Source organism: Cladosporium halotolerans, assembly GCF_011745625.1.
Source record: "Cladosporium halotolerans strain TM138-S3 chromosome Unknown Sca4, whole genome shotgun sequence".
Lineage (NCBI taxonomy): Eukaryota > Fungi > Ascomycota > Dothideomycetes > Cladosporiales > Cladosporiaceae > Cladosporium > Cladosporium halotolerans.
In genome coordinates, this window is record NW_027191455.1 from 675,377 (window position 1) to 692,833 (window position 17,457).

At 58.5% G+C, this 17,457-nt stretch overlaps 8 protein-coding genes across 8 annotated transcripts; 2 read left to right on the forward strand and 6 right to left on the reverse strand.

Moving 5' to 3' along the window:
* Nucleotides 1–112: 112 nt before the first annotated feature.
* WHR41_01702 (uncharacterized protein) lies at nt 113–1,525 on the reverse strand. Its single transcript, XM_069370308.1, has 2 exons — nt 694–1,525; nt 113–643 (listed from the first exon to the last, which is right to left on the reverse strand). Exons 1-2 carry the CDS (start codon nt 1,480–1,482, stop codon nt 554–556), a joined length of 879 nt encoding a protein of 292 aa, XP_069232702.1. The 5' UTR covers nt 1,483–1,525; the 3' UTR covers nt 113–553.
* A 158-nt stretch (nt 1,526–1,683) lies between these two features.
* On the forward strand, nt 1,684–5,012 carry WHR41_01703 (uncharacterized protein). Its single transcript, XM_069370309.1, has 4 exons — nt 1,684–3,294; nt 3,360–3,731; nt 3,791–3,871; nt 3,924–5,012. The coding sequence occupies exons 1-4, from the start codon at nt 2,224–2,226 to the stop codon at nt 4,917–4,919; spliced, it is 2,520 nt and encodes an 839-aa protein (XP_069232703.1). The 5' UTR covers nt 1,684–2,223; the 3' UTR covers nt 4,920–5,012.
* A 44-nt stretch (nt 5,013–5,056) lies between these two features.
* On the reverse strand, nt 5,057–5,848 carry WHR41_01704 (uncharacterized protein; the record flags this gene model as incomplete). Its single annotated transcript, XM_069370310.1, has 1 exon — nt 5,057–5,848. The coding sequence occupies one exon, from the start codon at nt 5,846–5,848 to the stop codon at nt 5,057–5,059; it is 792 nt and encodes a 263-aa protein (XP_069232700.1).
* Nucleotides 5,849–5,872: 24 nt separating this feature from the next.
* WHR41_01705 (uncharacterized protein) lies at nt 5,873–6,166 on the reverse strand (the record flags this gene model as incomplete). Its single annotated transcript, XM_069370311.1, has 1 exon — nt 5,873–6,166. The coding sequence occupies one exon, from the start codon at nt 6,164–6,166 to the stop codon at nt 5,873–5,875; it is 294 nt and encodes a 97-aa protein (XP_069232701.1).
* Nucleotides 6,167–7,009: 843 nt separating this feature from the next.
* Nucleotides 7,010–10,966, reverse strand: WHR41_01706 (uncharacterized protein). The gene is made up of 2 exons (XM_069370312.1): nt 7,761–10,966; nt 7,010–7,697 (listed from the first exon to the last, which is right to left on the reverse strand). The coding sequence occupies exons 1-2, from the start codon at nt 10,745–10,747 to the stop codon at nt 7,490–7,492; spliced, it is 3,195 nt and encodes a 1,064-aa protein (XP_069232698.1). The 5' UTR covers nt 10,748–10,966; the 3' UTR covers nt 7,010–7,489.
* Nucleotides 10,967–11,725: 759 nt separating this feature from the next.
* Nucleotides 11,726–12,646, forward strand: WHR41_01707 (uncharacterized protein). The gene is made up of 3 exons (XM_069370313.1): nt 11,726–12,095; nt 12,157–12,255; nt 12,318–12,646. The coding sequence occupies exons 1-3, from the start codon at nt 12,047–12,049 to the stop codon at nt 12,473–12,475; spliced, it is 306 nt and encodes a 101-aa protein (XP_069232699.1). The 5' UTR covers nt 11,726–12,046; the 3' UTR covers nt 12,476–12,646.
* Nucleotides 12,647–14,108: 1,462 nt separating this feature from the next.
* On the reverse strand, nt 14,109–14,661 carry WHR41_01708 (uncharacterized protein; the record flags this gene model as incomplete). The annotated part of the gene is made up of 2 exons (XM_069370314.1): nt 14,109–14,169; nt 14,264–14,661. 2 exons carry the CDS (start codon nt 14,659–14,661, stop codon nt 14,109–14,111), a joined length of 459 nt encoding a protein of 152 aa, XP_069232766.1.
* Nucleotides 14,662–15,000: 339 nt separating this feature from the next.
* On the reverse strand, nt 15,001–17,135 carry WHR41_01709 (uncharacterized protein). Its single transcript, XM_069370315.1, has 6 exons — nt 16,758–17,135; nt 16,544–16,684; nt 16,281–16,468; nt 15,704–16,215; nt 15,151–15,641; nt 15,001–15,089 (listed from the first exon to the last, which is right to left on the reverse strand). The coding sequence occupies exons 1-5, from the start codon at nt 17,068–17,070 to the stop codon at nt 15,524–15,526; spliced, it is 1,272 nt and encodes a 423-aa protein (XP_069232767.1). The 5' UTR covers nt 17,071–17,135; the 3' UTR covers nt 15,001–15,089; nt 15,151–15,523.
* Nucleotides 17,136–17,457: the final 322 nt, after the last annotated feature.

Genomic DNA, 17,457 nt, shown 5'->3' on the forward strand with positions numbered 1-17,457 from the left:
GGCGCCATTTTAGTCCGCATCTGTCTCGCCAGGTGGAGCACCTTGATTGAAGAACCGATCCGAGCACCCTTTTGGTCCGCTCACCTATGAAAGGCAACCCAGGACCTCTCAATGCTCCCTCACGCTCTCTGGTTGTCATGAATCACAGAACCGGCGGATTGGTAACGGAAATAGATCTTGTTGTGCAATGTTCAATCCAACTAGCGGGATTCAGGTACGAGAATCAATGCAGTAAAGATTCGAATGCTTGTTTCATGCGGAGAAGTCGCTGCGGTGCAATGTATCCGCCCCACAAGAGCTTTTGTGGTGAGACGCAGGCGGTGGAGGCGTGACATCTCTCAGGCATGAACGGCGGCAAACATGCATAGGCCTCGGTCTTGATTCGGCAATAACAAGGCTCGGGCTTGTTTCATTTCAGTGATGATGGTTGACATTATTTGATTCCTGTGCTCATCGTGGGGTATCTCAGCTAATTCATCATTCTCTTCATGCTTCGTAAGTCGTGTAGAAACCGCGTTCCAGACAGCAATGGAGTGCGCGAGTGCTTGTGCGATCAGGTGATCCATCTCTGCCCTTCTCTGTCATACCCAACCACGTCGAGATCGATGTTGAGAGACCGTAGCATCATGTCCATAGTGAATGACTGCACATCGTTAGCATGAGTCCAAATGAGGCCAAAAGCTTCATACATACATCGTCGTCACTTCCAATCTGCTGCCAGACTTGCTTTGAACCCGCAGGTTCCTCTCCGACCGGCTCATCAACATCCGCAGCATCCATAGCTTCCTGTTTGATGCGCCTTTTCTCCTTCTTCCTATACTCTTGCTCCTCCTCAGGCAGCTCCTCGCCCTGGCTGTCAAACTCGCAGTCCGCATCGTCTTCCACTTCAGGTTCCGCGAATTCCCCAATCCCATTGGCCCGCTCGTACTTTTGCTTCTCACTCTCACGCCAGGCTTCTACACCGCCCATGCGGTTGACACGCTCCTTTACGGAACCAAAGAGCTCTTCAGCGGCTCCCTGGCACGCGAGCCTCCACTTCAGCGCTAATGCTTCCAGCTCGCTGTCGGCGTCTGAATCTGCGTACTTGCTCGCTTGGTTGAGGGTATCGATATCGTTGCGAACGGACTTGATCTGCAGCTCGAGAGACGTTATAGCCTTCTGCGCTGCTTGCTCGGCTGGATCTGAGCGTCGTGGAGTGATATACGCCTGTCGCCGGACAGGATTCGGCCGTGACGGAGTGATGGCCGACGACGGTCTACTTGGAGCATTGCTACGAGCTACGGTGGAAAGCGTCGGCTTCACGGTGTGCGCGAGCGTGCTGGGAACATAGGGCGGATTGCGTGTTTCGGTCAAGGCGCTGCGCCGGTCTCTGGGCGGCGTCCTAGTGACGTCGGCGGTCTTGAGAGGCGAGACGAAAGGTTTACTGAGCGTGCTTGAAGCGTGGTTCAGCCTGCGCCGCTTGGCTGTGGATGGCGACGCCATGATGCGCTCGGTGGAAGGTGAGATTGTGAGCTCATGTTTGACGGGCGGTCGACGAAAGACCCTTGGACGCGCTGACGAGACGCGACGAAGTCGATGGCATTGGGTCTTGGCACCCACGGCACCTCCCCTCACCTCCTTCCTTCCTCGCTATCGTCCCTTCGGACTTCACACGGATGTTCTCATCAGCGTTAATGCTCCGTATCATCTTCGCGACGAAAGAAAAATCTGCTGTCGACTAAGTGACCTTGGTTCCAAATAAATCGGCAGGGTAAGCCTCTCAATACTCGAAAGTATGGCCCAGCATTCGCCATCGTTGGTGTTTCGCCTGAGCAGGACGACATTCAATCTTCACGGTCATGTCGACTACAGCCTCTTCGCACGCTCAGATGTGATGACTACAATTGCATTGCAATGGAAACTGGAGAAATTCAAGACTCTTGCGCAGTGCAAGACGGTCACCACGCATTAGAACATACTCCACCAGCAACACAGCACTATCCACCCGTTCTAGGTGAGGCGATAAGGTTTGCTTTGTCCCAATTTCAAGACCTGCCTTTCAGATGTCTTTGTTCGTTTGCTCTGCAGTCCGTTTTGGGCTGGCTTCCGGATGCGATGCTCTGAATCAATGAACAAAGCGCCTTGAACGAAGGTAATATCACGGTGAATCTCTTCTGTAATCTAACTTTGACATAACACTTCGTCACTACGAATTCGAATCGATCGCTATCGACGTTCGCCAAAATGTCCTCAAATCAGGATGCCGATGACTTCAAGATATGGCTGAAGTCTGCACTTGGCGAAGAGCCATCTATGTCTGATGGCGATTTTTACACAGAGGCTGACAAGCTATGGAACACCCTGTCTCCTCTTCAGCGGCATTCTTTAGCTTCGGCAATGCGCGACGTTTGGGATGCCAGACGAGGAGTGGATGCAGCCGACGAAGCCTTGCGCACTGCCGCCACCGAAGTTTCGGATGTGACTACAGCAACTGCACACGAGGCATGGGACAAATTTCTTCATCAGCTGGAGGCTCGACGTCCTCTCCTCGCCAATTTATCCGCGTTGATCTCCAAACTCCAAACTCCACAGCAGCCTGCGACGGCCGGAGAGGGTGACCTTGCAATTTCCCTGAAACAACACCTTCAACATTGCACAAAGACATCGCAAGACGGTTTGACCGCAAACAATAAGTGGCTAGAGACGTGTAGCGGCTTCGGCTCGAAATGGACCAGAAGGGCTTTGGATCAGGTTAAGAATTTGGCGAAAGAAGTCCTGGAAGCATTGTCGGACACTGATGCAGCGTTTCCTCCTGCCAAGGGCAAATTGAAATCACCACCAAAGCCAGCACAAGGGAACGATGGTCGGGAGGAGGTCCCACAACCGGGGGGGACGTTGCAGGCTGATGCAGCTCCTCCTGTCAAGGGCAAACCGAAATCCCCATCAAAGCGACCACGAACGGACGATGACCAGGAGGAGGCGGCGCAACCGGCAGCCGAGTCTCCCAAGAAAGTCCGTAAAGAAAAGAGTCCCAACGCGCAGGCCGGAGCAGCGCCCTCGCAGCAGCCGGAAATTCCTGCAAATCCACTGCCCACAATTGCCGGAACCTTACAAAACCCCAATAACAGTCCACCGGCCCGCTTCCCTCGCACTCCCCATGGAGAAGAAGGCGCTCATGCTCGATGGCTTTTCGATGAAGAAATGAACTTCTCCGACGCCTTCAGAAGGTATTGCATGGGCGAGCTTGTACATGCTCAAGCATTAGGAGCTTACAACACAATGGATGATCTCGAGCCGCTGGCCAGGATCTTAGAAGTAAGTCGACAACCCTTCAAAGCATCAAGCTACATGTGACTGACAATTTCGATCTCGCATCACAGCTGCTACATACTTGTGTACTCCCAGACCATGACTGGGAAAATGAAGCAGGCATCCAACGCGATCCCCTTCCAGGCGACAACTACCCTAACGATGTCCGGCCTAACGTTCGTCGCGTGCTGCAGATGGTCCAAGGGGACGGCACGGTCTCTCTGAACAGCTTCGTGAGCCGCCATTTGTCAGATGGCTCCGGTGTCTTGTTAGACAATGCTGATGATATCGCGCGTGAGCTGATCAAACTAGTCAAGGAAAGGGGGCGCGCGCACGATTGGGATAACGAGCCCGATATCACGACCATCCCACCCCCGCCAGCGGACAACCTCGCTCGTGAACCGTTGCTTGGGCTGGATCCACGTTATGACGGGCGGTGGAGCGTAAGCCATTTCCCTCTATTCCTAGATCATATAGTTGTACTGACCTCGAGCCCATTTAGTATCTGGGAGTCATCGGACAAGGAGGAAACGGTCGCGCCGTTCTCTACGTCCAATACAACACTGCGGGTCGCATAATCAACGTGAGTTACACAATGCTGCTCATCGGAAGCACATGCTGACGCTGCGACACAGCGGCTCGTTGTCAAGGAAGTCTTTCTGGGCCGACAATGGAATAATGCGGACGAGTGGTATGGCCCTTTCAAGAACCGCGTACCCATAGAGGCTGCAATGCACCGCGTGTTGCCAAATCACAAGCACATAGTGGAATTCCTGGGCTTCAGCGTCTTCAGTGGCATGAAGTTCATCCGGCACTACACTGCTTTCGCGGAACTGGACGATCTCCACTCACTGTGGAACAAGCATTTGGGATTGCAGTATTATGGCGTCGACCAACAAGACAGGCGAATCATAGCGGACATCCCCACCGTTGCCATTGCGTATTTCTTCGAGGCAATGGCCGCTGGAGCTTGCCTGATGGCTCACGGCGCCTTACCCGACGACAGAGGCAACTGGCCCAATGGTGGAGGAAATGGCGAAGCCCCGGAGCCGGCATGGCGTCACAGCATCGTCCACCAGGACATCAAACTGGGCAACTACTTCCTTGCCAACCCGACCGATTCAACCGTCTGGCCTGGCCTCCCCGTCGTCAAGCTCGGAGACTTTGGCAACTCCCTCGACCGAGGAGACCCATACTTCGCGGCCGTCCTACTTATGCCGCAAGAAATGGGCACAGATAATTGGATGGCGCCCGAGCAAATCGACGTCGGGCAAGAATCAAACCTCGTATGGTCCGCCACCAACGTCTACCAGGTCGGCCTCACGATCTTGCATCTCATGAGCTTGACCAAGGCCTCGCATCAGCCTAGCATAGCGACCCCGGAGACGCTGTTGTTCACAAACCTGACCTACCAGCAAGTGTACCCGCCCGAGCTCGTGGTCTTAGCCGAGTCCTGCTGCACTCGAGTCCCCGCGCTGAGGCCTTCGGCCAAGAAGGTGTACATGGACATCAGGAAGATCGCGATGGCGTACCCGGCGGGCGACCACGGGGTGCCGCTGCAGTTTCAGAGGATCCCGAGCGACCGGATCCTGCTCACGCCGGCGGATAAGTACGCTGTCTGGGCGGCTTGATGCAGAGGGGAAGATTTCATTACGTCCGCTTTCTATGTACACCCAGACTGTCAATTTTGATTATCATAATGCATCGTTCTTCAAAACCACCAAGCTTCCACCCTCATCCCCATCCCAGCCACAAACCCCCTCCCCCCCTAAAGCTTCGACGGCATCCTCGTCCCCCCGTCCAACCGCACACACTCCCCATTCAGCATCACATTCTCCACAACCGCCCTCACCAACGCCGCAAACTCCTCGCCCCTCCCCGCCCGCCGCGGGAACTCCATCACCCTCTCCAGCGACCCGCGCACCTTCTCGCTCATCGCCGCCGTCATGTTGCTCTCAAAATACCCCGGCGCGATCGCCACCGCCCGGATCCCCAGCGGCGCCAGGTCGCGCGCCAGCGGCAGCGCCACCGACCGCACGGCGCCCTTGCTCGCCGCGTACGCCACCTGCCCGGGCTGGCCGTCGTACGCCGCGGCGCTGGAGACGAGGACCACGACGCCGCGCTCGCCGTCGGGGCCCGAGGGCTCGTTGCCCGCGAGCAGCGGCAGCGCGAGCCGGACCAGGTCGAGCGTGCCGCGGAGGTTGATGGATAGCACGAAGTCGAGGGCGGCCATGGGCGCGGGCGCGCCGTGGCGCGTGAGGAGTTTCGCCGGGTTGCCGACGCCCGCGGCGGGGATGATGGCTGCGAGGGGCGCGTGCGTTTCGTCCTGGATCCAGGCGGCGGCGCCTTGCACGGCGGCTTCGAGCGAGGGCGTCGACGAGACGTCTGTTTCGAAGAAGCGGGCGCGCGGGGCGAGGGAGGAGGCGAGCGCCGTGCCGGCGGAGGTGTTGAGGTCGAGGATCGCGATGTAGCCGCCGTGGGAGTGCAGGTCGCGCGCGGTGGCGAGGCCGAGGCCTGAGGCGCCGCCGGAGATGATGAAGGTGCGGTCTTTGATGTGCATGGTGGTGTTGGAGGGGTGGGGTGGTCAGAGGTAGTGGGTGGTGAGGAAGGCGAGGGCGCGGACGAGGAGGTAGACGAGGATGGTCAAGACCAGTGCAGCTCCCAGCAGGATGAGTCCGTAGGCCGAGATGCCAAAGATGCCGTTGCCGGTGAAGTGAGAGTGGTATGGCGCGGCAGCACGTGCGGACGAGGAGCCCCCGCGATGCCGAGGCACTGCGTCACCGTGGTCGTCTGGCCGCCTCACGAAAGAAGCGCCGCGCTTTTCCAGAACGTCCAGGTCGAGGGAGTCGCCGACTATGCCGGCGCCGCGTCGACGCATCGTATGCGTAGAGAGTCTCTAGGCACGCATCCTCCCGCCATGCAAGCGCTCCTTTCGCACGCAGGGCCGGCAGCGGCGGGATGACACCGGCCGGCGTGGGTTGATCGCACCCGCAATCCCCAGCCGTGCTCGTTCGAAACTCCGGGGCAGAGTCGACCTGATGTCAGCGTCGCCCGGCAAACTTGCACACCATCATCGAATGAACCACGATCAAACTTCACGCCTGCTTCAACCCACCCCAGACAATCCAGCAGCAGTAGTATGCCATCTATCACTCCCCATAGTGATCCTTAGACCAGAACGACAAACTTCCGCTCCCGCCCTCCCGACCCCCCATCCTACACGACCGATGCATCCGCGCTCAGGACCAAGGTTCGGCCGGCGAAGGAATCGGCCCATCGCGGCCCCAAATTGCGATCTGGCGCTTACTGTACAAAGTACGCTCTCGCGATAGGGCTGGCGCTGAAGCGACGCAACGTGCTCCGGCCTCCAGCCATGAGCGGCCTGCGAAGTCGTGCTTGCATCACGCCTCGAAGCTGGGCGTTACGTGCATGGCGTGATAAGAAGGGTGGAAGTGCCGCCGAAAGGTCAGGCCGAGAGCTGCCCGTTCGAGGCTTGCTGGGCGCGACGCCACGACAAGCATTTGCGAAGGTGACCTTTGCAGCGAGCCCGTGGCGAGCGAGGCGGAGGTAGAGTTTGCTTGGCCTCGAGACGGTTGAGGTGTGCGGTTGGAAAGGTAAGGTTTGTTCTGGGTGCTGGTCGGCATTGGTAGAAGATTGGAAAGATAAGATTGCGGTAGATCTTGGCTTGCGTTGATGAGATAGTAGAGGAGAGATGGAATCGTGTCATGTGAATGTTGAGTATTGGCTTGCATTATTAGAACTCTATCCGTCATCATCATCATCACCGCCAGTGAACGTCACTACCACTGTACTCTAGAAACACCACCAACAGTGCTTTTCGCGCCGATTGTTACGTCGGCGAAAAACAATCCGAGGCCAGGAAAACGGGATGAGTATGTACAAACATCCAGCTCCCTCTGTGCCTGTCTCCGTCCGTCCGTCAAGTCGTGCAGAGCCCTTTCAGGCTCCACCAACTGCTCGCCTGTCTGTCCATCCGGAGTATTAAGGATGTGACGTTTAGGCGGGCTGATGACTTGCGGCTCTCATTCAGCATTCAACGCTCGTGAAGTGACGATAGTCAATCTCCAGCATGCCAAAGCAAAGCGTATGAACAAATCGCGTCTCGTCTCCTTTGTATGAACAAACGTCGTAGAAAACGTCAACCAAAGAAAGATAGAAAACGAAAAGTCGTCGTGCCCATTTACACCTTCTCACCCGCGGGGTCGCTGCCGCTGCCCGTGCTGGATTGGGTCATGTAGCGCTGGAAGACGCGGTCCTCGACGTCCTGCGAGTAGTCCTCCTTGCCCTTCTTGGCATCCAAGCGGCGGAAGACGATGCGCTTGCACCACTTGTAGAACTCGGCGCCGAGGAAGAAGAGCAGCGCGACGACGAAGACGACGCCCCATTCCCTGTTGGAAGCGTTAGTGAGTGTTCATTTGGAGGTTGAGGGGTGGGATGTGATTGTGGCTTACCATGAAATGTCGTGGTGCTTGAAGACGTAGTCGTTGATGACGGGGATGTAGATGAGCGGGAAGATGGTGACGAAGCCGAACATGACGGCGCAGAAGAGGAAGCGGTTGGACCAGACGTCGATCGCCCACTGGGTGAAGTAGCGCTTGGAGTCCGGCTGCATTCTGAGGAAGGAGCGGCGCAGGTCGATGACCTCCCAGGCCAGGAAGAGCGACAGCCAGGTCATCGTGGCGAAGCAGGTGGCGCGCGCACGGAAGACGAGGTCGCAGGTGTCACGGGACTCGTTGCAGTTGGTGCCGATGAAGCCGTCGCCCCAGCCGAAGAGGATCAGGGCGAAGGAGGCGAGGCACAGCGCTGCGATCCAGAGGCCATAGACGAGCATGTCGGTCATGATCTCGAAGGAGAAGATACCGACCTTCATGTTCTGAGGAGGCCTGCTCATGACGTCCGCAGCCGCCTTCTCGAAACCCAGACCCATATCGGGAATACCAGACGTGATCATAATAATCCACAGGATCTCGACAGGACTGAGCGGGAAGACGGAGACGTTGTCGGAATCCTTGAATGCGAGACCAATGAGAAGAATCAAGGCCTGACCAACGTTCTGAGAGAGCAGATGGAGAACGAATTTCTGAATGTTGTCGAAAGTACGACGTCCTTCCTCGACGGCGGCAAGAATAGAAGCAAAGTTGTCGTCCGTGAGGATAATATCAGACGCATCTTTAGCAACGTCGGATCCGGCTTGTCCCATGGCAATACCGACATCAGCGCGCTTCAAAGAAGGAGAGTCGTTGACACCATCGCCAGTCATAGCGACGAACTTGTCGCGGCGATGGAGGGCTTCGATCATGCGTACTTTAGTATTGGGCGCGCATCGAGCGATGACGAGCGGCAGGACGGGCAGCTTGTCGATTTGATCGTCGGTCAGGTCGTCGAACTGGGAGGCAGTCATGACCATCGAGTCGGCGACGTCCTTGCTGAGCATGTCCATCTTCGCAGGGAGAATGCCAACCTGGGCGGCGATAGCGCGGGCAGTTCCGGGGTGGTCGCCAGTAAGCATGTGGACGGCAATACCGGCCTCGTGGCACTGGCGGACGGAGGGAGCAGACTCGGGGCGAGGCGGGTCATAGAGGCCGATGAGACCGCGGAAGCAGAGGTCGTTCTCAATCACGTGGCGGTCGACTTCCTCGCCCTCCTTGTACGGCTCGTCGTAACGGCGGCTGGCAAGAGCGAGACAGCGGAGACCAAGCTTGGCGATGGCCTCCATGTTCTCCAGGATCTGGGCGCGGAAGTCCTCAGTCATCTCAACAGGCTCGTCGCCGGACTTGGCGACGTAGGATGTGCAGGAGGCAATAATCCTCTCGACTGCACCCTTGGTGAAGACGTGGAGCTCGTTGCTCTTGGCGTCGCGATAGAGGACGGACATCTTCTTGACGTCAGAGTCGAAGGGGAATTCGAGGACCATCTTCCAGGACGGGTTCTCGCCGCTGACAGAGCCACGGCGGTTCCAGTTGAAGCGGGAGGCGAAGACCATGATAGCAATTTCGGTAGGGTCACCACGAGCGTTCCACTGACCTTCGTCAGTCTGGTGGACATTCGCCAGGTTGGCCAGCGAAGCGACGCGGAGGTATTCCTGCAGGGCGGGTTCGCGAAGCAGTTCGTTGTACGAAGACTCGGGATCCATATCCTTCTCACCCATGTTGCGCGGCTCGGTCGTACCGAAGTGAACCGCGCCCTGTGTCGGATTGAAGGGCTCCTTGGTCTCCCCGATCGTGTAGGTACCCGTTCCAGGGATCCAGGCCTTCTTTGTAACCATCTTTCCCTGCGTCAACGTTCCAGTCTTGTCGCTGCAGATGTCCGTCACGCCTCCGAGGGCCTCGAGAGACTTGAGGTTACGGACAATGACGTGGCGGTCGACCATGCGCTTAGTGCCGGCGGCCATGGTGATTGTCAGGACGACGACGAGGGAGGCGGGGATCATGGAGAGACCGGTGGCGACGGCGTAGATGATGACGTCCTGGCGGTCGCTGAAGTCGTTGGCGGCCAAACAGATGATGGCACAGATGACGGCAATGAAGAATAGGAGCACTGCGAGACGGGAGAGCTTCTTCTGGAGAGGAGTGCCGACGTTGACGCCGAGGAAGGTGCCGATGAAGTCAGTGCAGGTGAGAATGATAGCTTGAAGCCAACGGTGAGCCTTGACGGTGCCATCGTCACGCTTCTTCGGCTCGCGAACCCTGCTGTCCTTCTTGCGAAGTGCGGCGGCGATGGTACCAATTTCGGTGAACATGCCAGTAGCAAAGACGATGCCGGTCGCGCGACCCTTGGTGACGGTCGAAGAGCTGTAGGCGACGTTGAGACGGTCACCGGGACCGGTCTTCTCCTCGAAGATGTCGTCGGCGGCCTTGCGGACAGGCAGAGACTCGCCGGTGAGGAGAGCTTCATCAGTTTCGAAGTTGACGGCCTCGATAACGCGGACGTCGGCGGGGATGGTGTCACCGGTCTTCAATTCGACCAGATCACCGGGGACGATTTCTTGTGTAGAGACACTCTCAGCCTTGCCGTCACGAACGGCAATGGCGGTTGGCGAAGACAACGAGCGCAGAGAATCCATGGTCTTCTCCGCTTGGAATTCCTGGGTGAAGCCAACGATGATGTTGATGGCGATGACACCTGCGACAACACCACCCTCGATCCACGAGCGGATGCCGAATGAGACAGCCATGGCCATAATCAGCACGAGCGTCATCGCATTGGCGACCTGGCGGAGCAGGATCTTGCCTGGGTTGACACCGCCAGTCTCGCCGAGTTCGTTGCGGCCATACTCCTCCAGCCGAGTCTTTGCTTCGGCGGACGAGAGACCGTCTTCGGGGTCGGCCTTGAGCTCTTCAACGACTTGTGTCCACTTCAGCGAGTGGGCCGGCTGGGACATGGGCTTGTTGGATTGTCCGGAGACATGGTTGTCCAATGGGTTTTCCTGGCCTCCCATGGTGGCGGTAGGCGCCGTGTTTACGGTGGGGCGATAGGGCTGACAATGCGGCGGCGATCCGGGGCGAGGCGCGCTTTGTTAGCGAGCGGAGGCGGATGTCAATGGATTGGACAGGCGGGTAAGTGAAAGAGATGTGCCCGTGAGTTACGGCTTGGGCCAAACAAGACTTCTGCACAGGAACGGGTGCCCGAATCATCTTTATACTTGCACCTGACACCACGCTCCACCCGGCCCAAGAGATACATTCTTGGAAGGCTCGCGCGCCGAGAGGTTGATGCTTGGCGGAGCGCAAAGCTAGGACGTGGGCACTTATCGAGCGTTCGCGTGCAGCGTCGCCCACGTCATCGCAACCCTACCCGCGGCGGGAGGCACCTTATGCTTTCGGCTGGCCGAGCCTTGCGCGGCGGGAGTGAGGCGTGTCTGGGGCCGGGGCCTCAGGCAGGCCGGCGGGTGAGACAGCTCATCAGCTCGTTGTTTACCTTGTTATTTGCAGGGCGGCGGACGTTGGGCGGTGGGCTCGATATGAGCGCCGCGTCAGGCACCAGGCACACTCACACACACGCACGCACAAGCACCGGCGCGCACGGGTGCACTGCAGGTCGTCTTGACCGGCGGGGTTGCGCCGTGACGATGCGCGTGCGTGTCGTGTCGGCGCGGAGAGCTGCGGGGAGGGCGCGGCGATAATGGCGGGCGGGGGGCGGACGAGCGCCAAGGGCGGAGCGGATGAGAGGCCTCGCGCGACGGCGGAAGGCACGTGGCCAAGAGGGCGCGCGCGCCGAGTTGCCACCACTGCGGCTGGCATTGGGCGTGCGCCTGGCCGCCCAGCCAGCCAGAAGCTTGGCCTGAGGCGAGAAGGAAGGGTAGCGCGACGAGAGCTCGCCGGCCAGCCGAGCAGCCGGCGCGCTAACACCGCCCGCCAAGCCGACGATAAGGTCGGGACTGCCTGACTGCGCGCATGCGGCGTGTCGTTGGCCGCGGTGGCGTTGCGCTGAGGATGGGTGGGATGCCTTGCCTGAAGGTAGATACATGTAGCTAATCTCAGGTGCTGGATGGCTGAGGTGTCTGCGCCTTGCGAGGCAGATCACGTGATGCTCGCTGCCATGGCGTCATTCGAACGCGGCGGATCGATTCTGTAAGCAGGCACGCAAGGCCACCCGAGGCCGACACTACCTTACTACTATTGCAATTGTCGCCCCTCGCTGCACCACTTCCTCCCGCACACCCACCACCCCGTCGCCCACCATTAACTTCCTACGCTCCATCTTCACCGGCGCGCGTCCAGCCAGTCCGAACACCATCATGGCCGCCAAAACCAAAGCCCAGGACATCATCGACAACAACGCCGTTGGTGAGTGGGGACAGCTCTTCTCGGCAGTCTTGTCGCATCGCTGACCGTTCATCCTGCGCAGCCGTCTTCTCCAAGTCCTACTGCCCGTACTGCAAGGCCACCAAGAGTCTGCTCAGCGAGGCCGGCGCAAAGCCCTACATCCTCGAGCTCGACCAGATCGGTAGGTTTCCGGCGCATTCCGTGCATATTCACCGGGCCACCACTGACAATCACCGCCCGCAGACGACGGCGCCGCCATCCAGGATGCCCTCGAGGAGATGACCAAGCAGCGTTCCGTTCCCAACATCTTCATCGGCCAGAAGCACATCGGCGGCAACTCTGAGCTCCAGGGCAAGAAGGGCCAGCTTTCGCAGCTGCTCAAGGACGCCAAGGCCATCTAGATTATCAGATAATAGAATACGGAATATGTGGGGATAAAAAAGAATTCCGGAACACCAACTGCATTATTCGGTTCATCACAGTGGCACTGCCCGCATTGTTGGACGAATCCTCCAGCAGCAGCCATCCGCTTCAGCGCTTCGATAGACTTGTGCACCGCCATCTTCTCCGAATCCTCCCTCTTCTCCTCATCGCTCCTTTGTGCGATATAGATGAAAACTCACTTGAGCGTATACGTCATGTTGTAGTCCCACTCTTAGTCAGACCGGTGTCGATAATCAGCGCGGCGTTCTGCTGCCATAAATCGACCGCTCGCATAGTACAGACAGGGGTATCACAGTAGCAGCATCAAAATTTCTGGGCTCTCATCATCGACCAGGGTCCCGGTCCAGATGTATAGCGGCTGCATACGCACCTTGGTCGGATCGGATAGTAATTGTCCCAGAGGGTGATGTGCGCAGGCTGCCCGTGCACCTCAACGAAGCACGCCATCTCGTCCGACTTCTCGTCCTCGAAAACGTCGGTCTTGCGAACTACTAACTAACTATGGGCGCGAAGTCCTCGGCAGCGCCGTATCTTCCTCCACAGGCCCCTCCAGATCTTGGCGGGCGGAAAGTCAGTTTCGCAAAGGGCTGATGACACGGCAATTCGGGGCCATGCGACACGCTTCGCCAGCCAGACGCGGAAACGAAAGCTGGCAGGCACAATAATGCGCACGCACCTACATGATATTCAAGCGAGTGCACCAGCTCAGCACCCGCCAGGCATCATCCGTGATCGATCAATTTCCGGCCGACGCGCAGCTGCGCTTTTGCTTTTTTTTTTTCCCTTGCTCGCTTGCTTCTTTCCCGCCGATCGAGAGCTTTGCTCGCACGACAAGGCCCGCAGCTTGTCCCAGCACCCCAGCACAGCTCGCAGAACCCCAAGCACCTAAACAGCTGGGCGGGCCTCTTGGGCCGACGGCCGACCCCACCTTCGCCTTGCTTGCCCACTCCAAGACCCTAGAGTCTTCCGTGCGTCTTGATCTTGGGGTTGCCCGGGGGGCGTCTCGTGTCTGGAGAAGCATGCACGGAAGGGAGTGGGGCGACTGATGTGGGCTCGAGCGGTGATGCGGCGCCGAGAGGTCTTGATTTCTTGGAGTGCCTGACTTGGGTGGTTATCCACGTGCCCACCCAAGCGGTGGTCTCGAGATGTGCAGGTGTGCGGTAAGTGTTGCTGGAGCGTGTTGAAACTCAATGCTATCTGATACGAGCAGGTAAGGCATGGTTTGCAGAACAGAGTTTCGTCAGGCGCGGATGCCAGAACAACGGTCTGGCACTCATTTCCATTACTCTGCATCTCTCGTTCTCCCAAGATATCACAGCTCACCACTACAGCGACAATGTCATTTATAAGTCCCCCAGCACCAGACCCAACTTCGGACCTCAACGCCCGCACGCATCCACATCCCCCTCGCGGCGAAAACCACCCCAAAGTGCTCTCCGACCACAGAACAAGACAAGACCGGTCGTTAGCCCACCACAACCAATACCAAGAACCGCCCCCCAAACCCCCGCCAGGCACGACCGCCGCCGCCGAGCGCCGCCGCCCCATGATCCCCACCCAGATCCCGAGCCATCTCGGGAACCTCGCGTTTCAGCAAACCGGCAGGCTGAACGAACTGCTCCTCCCCGAGCAGAAATTCTTGTCGTAGCAACTTGAAGAAACACCCGGTCAGCCAAAAAAAAAAAAACGCTCCCGCACGCACTGCCCAATCCTCGCGGCCGCGAAGTCCAAACGGGTCCACTTACTGCCCAAGCCGTTTCGAGCACGTGTAGTAGTCGACGCATATCTTCGCCGGCGTGCACTCTCCCGCCCCGCTGCCCGAGGAGGACGCCGGCGGCTCGGGCGCGGGCGTGATGAGCGTTTCGGGCGCGGGCGCGCTGGTGCTCGCTACGAGGGTGAAAGTGACGAAGGACTCTGTCGATTGCTCTGCCGCCGGCGACTCCGAGCTCACCTCGCTGGTGCCGGCGACGGCTGTTGTGCCGTTGCTGAACGGGCCCGGGGCGCCGGTCGCCGCCGGCTGCGATTCCAGCGCCGTGGCGCCTGGCAGCAAGGCGGGGCGGACGAAGCGCGGGCTGGCGGCGCAGAGGCCCGCGAGGCAGGCGAGCGCTATCGCGAGCGAGGCGAGCGGTCGTGTCGAGCGCATGGTTTACCGGGTTTCTGGCGTGGCGAGGAAAGAGATAGAGAGCTCCGGGAGTCTGGCAAAAAGACGCGACGGCAGGCCCGGGGTGTCGATTGGCTCAAGTAGGCCCTCTCCGTGGTGCCGGGCGGAATTGATCTGCGGCGCGAGGTGGTTCGAAGGCGGAAACTGATCGTCTCTATATCCCCGTCCTCGCAACCCTCCCTGAGCGGCGGCGTCATCGCTCGCCAGCTCGCGTCGCTCATCGCGGCATTGACGGCCGACACCCACCGCTGATGGCAGTAGCACAGGCAGATCGATGGGGAGGGAAAGCCGTCGGAATGCTGCTCGGCGGGCAGCTGGCATGCGGCGCAGGGCTCGGCGGGCGGTCAACACGACGTTGGAGGGGGGCCAAATTTGGCAGCACGCAGCGTGAGAGAAGATTGCTTACACGACTGCTGAGACAGGTCGGTCAGCTTCGGATACGACGCTGGGGGGGTACGAGGGGAAATTGACACTTTCGCGTGGAAGCCGTCGGAAGCGGTCCGAGACCTGACCTTCTGAGGGGGTTTTGTTGAGCGCGTGGTTGTTTGCCTGGTTTGCCTGGGACAGACAGACATTAAATATTAGAGGGAATCAGGCTGCGCGGTGCTCGATCTGGTGGATCGATCGATCGATTGCAGACGTTCGACCGTTCTTCGGTCTGGTAGCGAATGGAAAGATGCAAAGAACATTCGAGTGCGTTAAGCGACAAACGGTTCCCTGCGATGCTTCCAATATTGGAGCTGCCTGGAGATGAACGGTTGCCTCAATTGCCGCATCGCAGCCCCTAAAGATTCCATGCAGGGCAAGCCCGACACGTTGACTCGGTATGAGGCAAACTTCAAGCTTATGATGGCTGCGTCTCTTGGAATTCTCGCTTGATGTCTGCGAGCAAAGATGCATTGGTGAGGACTTCGACGGCGGTGGCCGCCAGAGCTTTGCCGACTCGCATCGCTCGGTCGTGTCTGGTTTAAAAAGATGCCATCGTCAGCTTGGTCATACAGTACACCATTTGGTGGGAACATACGACTCCTCACTCCTCGCCGCCTTTTCAAAATCAGGCGTATGCGGCCCGCCCAACTGCGACCCCTCCTCATCCTCACTACGGATCCAAAAGTTGCCGTGCAAGCTCGGTAGCACATGGCTCACGTTGCCCTGATCCGTACTGGCCTGTGTAACCGCCGTATACCCAGCGGGAATCTCCCCGCCCAGCTCGTTGAAACAGCGCTCGTAGACCCCGCCGAGCGCGCGGTTGGGCACGTGGTTTAGATACGAGTACTTCGATGGCGTGATCTCCAGCCTGGCGCCCGTGGCGGTGGCGCCGGCCTCGAGACATCGCACGACCCTTGCTTTGAGGGCGTCGAGGCGGGCTCTGCTCGCGGAGCGCACGACGAACTGCCCGCTGCTGTAGGCGTGGATTATGTTGGGGCGCAGGCCGCCGTTCGTGATCTGGCATTGGATTATGTCGCCTGGTTGGGTTTGTTGCCGTAGCACCGAGATCGAGTTGTAGGCTGTGATCAGGGCGTCGAGGGCGTTGATCTGGTCGATGGATTAGCGGTGGGCTTCTTGGACTGAGCATGTTTTGTAAATATCGGTTGCCTCACTCCTTCCCACGGCCGGGCCGCGGCGTGTGCTTCTTTGCCGAAATATTCCACTTTCATCCCCGCGTAAGCTGCCGTCTTCACGAGTGCCGCGTCTGGTGTAACGCCGGGATGGGCCATGAGTGAAACGTCGACCCGGTGATCCCGATATGCTCCAGCGTCGAGCAGACGGATCTTGCCTCCGCCGCCCTCTAGGACACGTGAAGTCAGCTTGATGAAAGACGTCTCCAACGCATCATCTCTGCCCATCTCTTCGAAAAACTAACCTTCAGCCGGCGTCCCAAACAACACAACCCTCCCCCCCAAACCCCTCACCCTCACAACCTCCGCCGCCGCCAACGCAGCCGCCACCGACGAAACAGCGATCAAATTATGCCCACAAGCATGCCCGATCCCGCTCAGCGCATCTGAAACCCACAAAAATCAGCCCCTAACCCATCAAATTCCCCCAAAGCAAAGCAACACTCAAGCAAAACATACCGTACTCTGCATTAAACCCCACCACCGGCCCCTCGCCCTCCCCCTCGAACACAGCAACGAACGCCGTCGCGATCCCGTACGCCGAGCGCGTCACGCGCCACTCCTGGCTGCGCTGCTTCTCGAGGAAGCTGGTGAGGACTTCGTGCGCGTGAAATTCTTTGTATCGGAGTTCGGGGTTGGAGTGGATCGAGAGGCTGAGGTTGCGGAGCTGGGGGGTGAGCGAGGAGATGTGCGCGGAGATGAGGCTGAGGTAGTGGTCGCTGAGGGGTTCTGGGTCGGAGCCGGCGGTGGAGCTGGGTTGGAGGTTGAGCATTGTGGTGTTGATGAGTTAGGTAGAGGAGATGGGTTGGTCGAATGGGATGAGACGTTTGGCTCAGTGGCGGGGTATGCTGTTAGTTAATGATGGTTATTATGAGACCATTTGATTCATTCAGATGCTTTTTTGCTGTTTCTATCGGTGTATAGGTTGATGGTTTCCAAGTGATGCCGGCAAATGCGGTCGTGTGCTGGTGACCACGTCGGTTGGGCGTCAGCGGGGTTCGTCTTCGCTTGAGCGTCAAGTCGCCCATGCCACGGCTCGACACAGGTGGACCGGAAAAAATAGGCATAGCAAAAGGCGCAAACCATTCAAGAATCGACCAGAGTCTATGAATGACACTGGGAGCGCTCGCTAGCAAGTAGAACCTCACTAGCCGAGAAG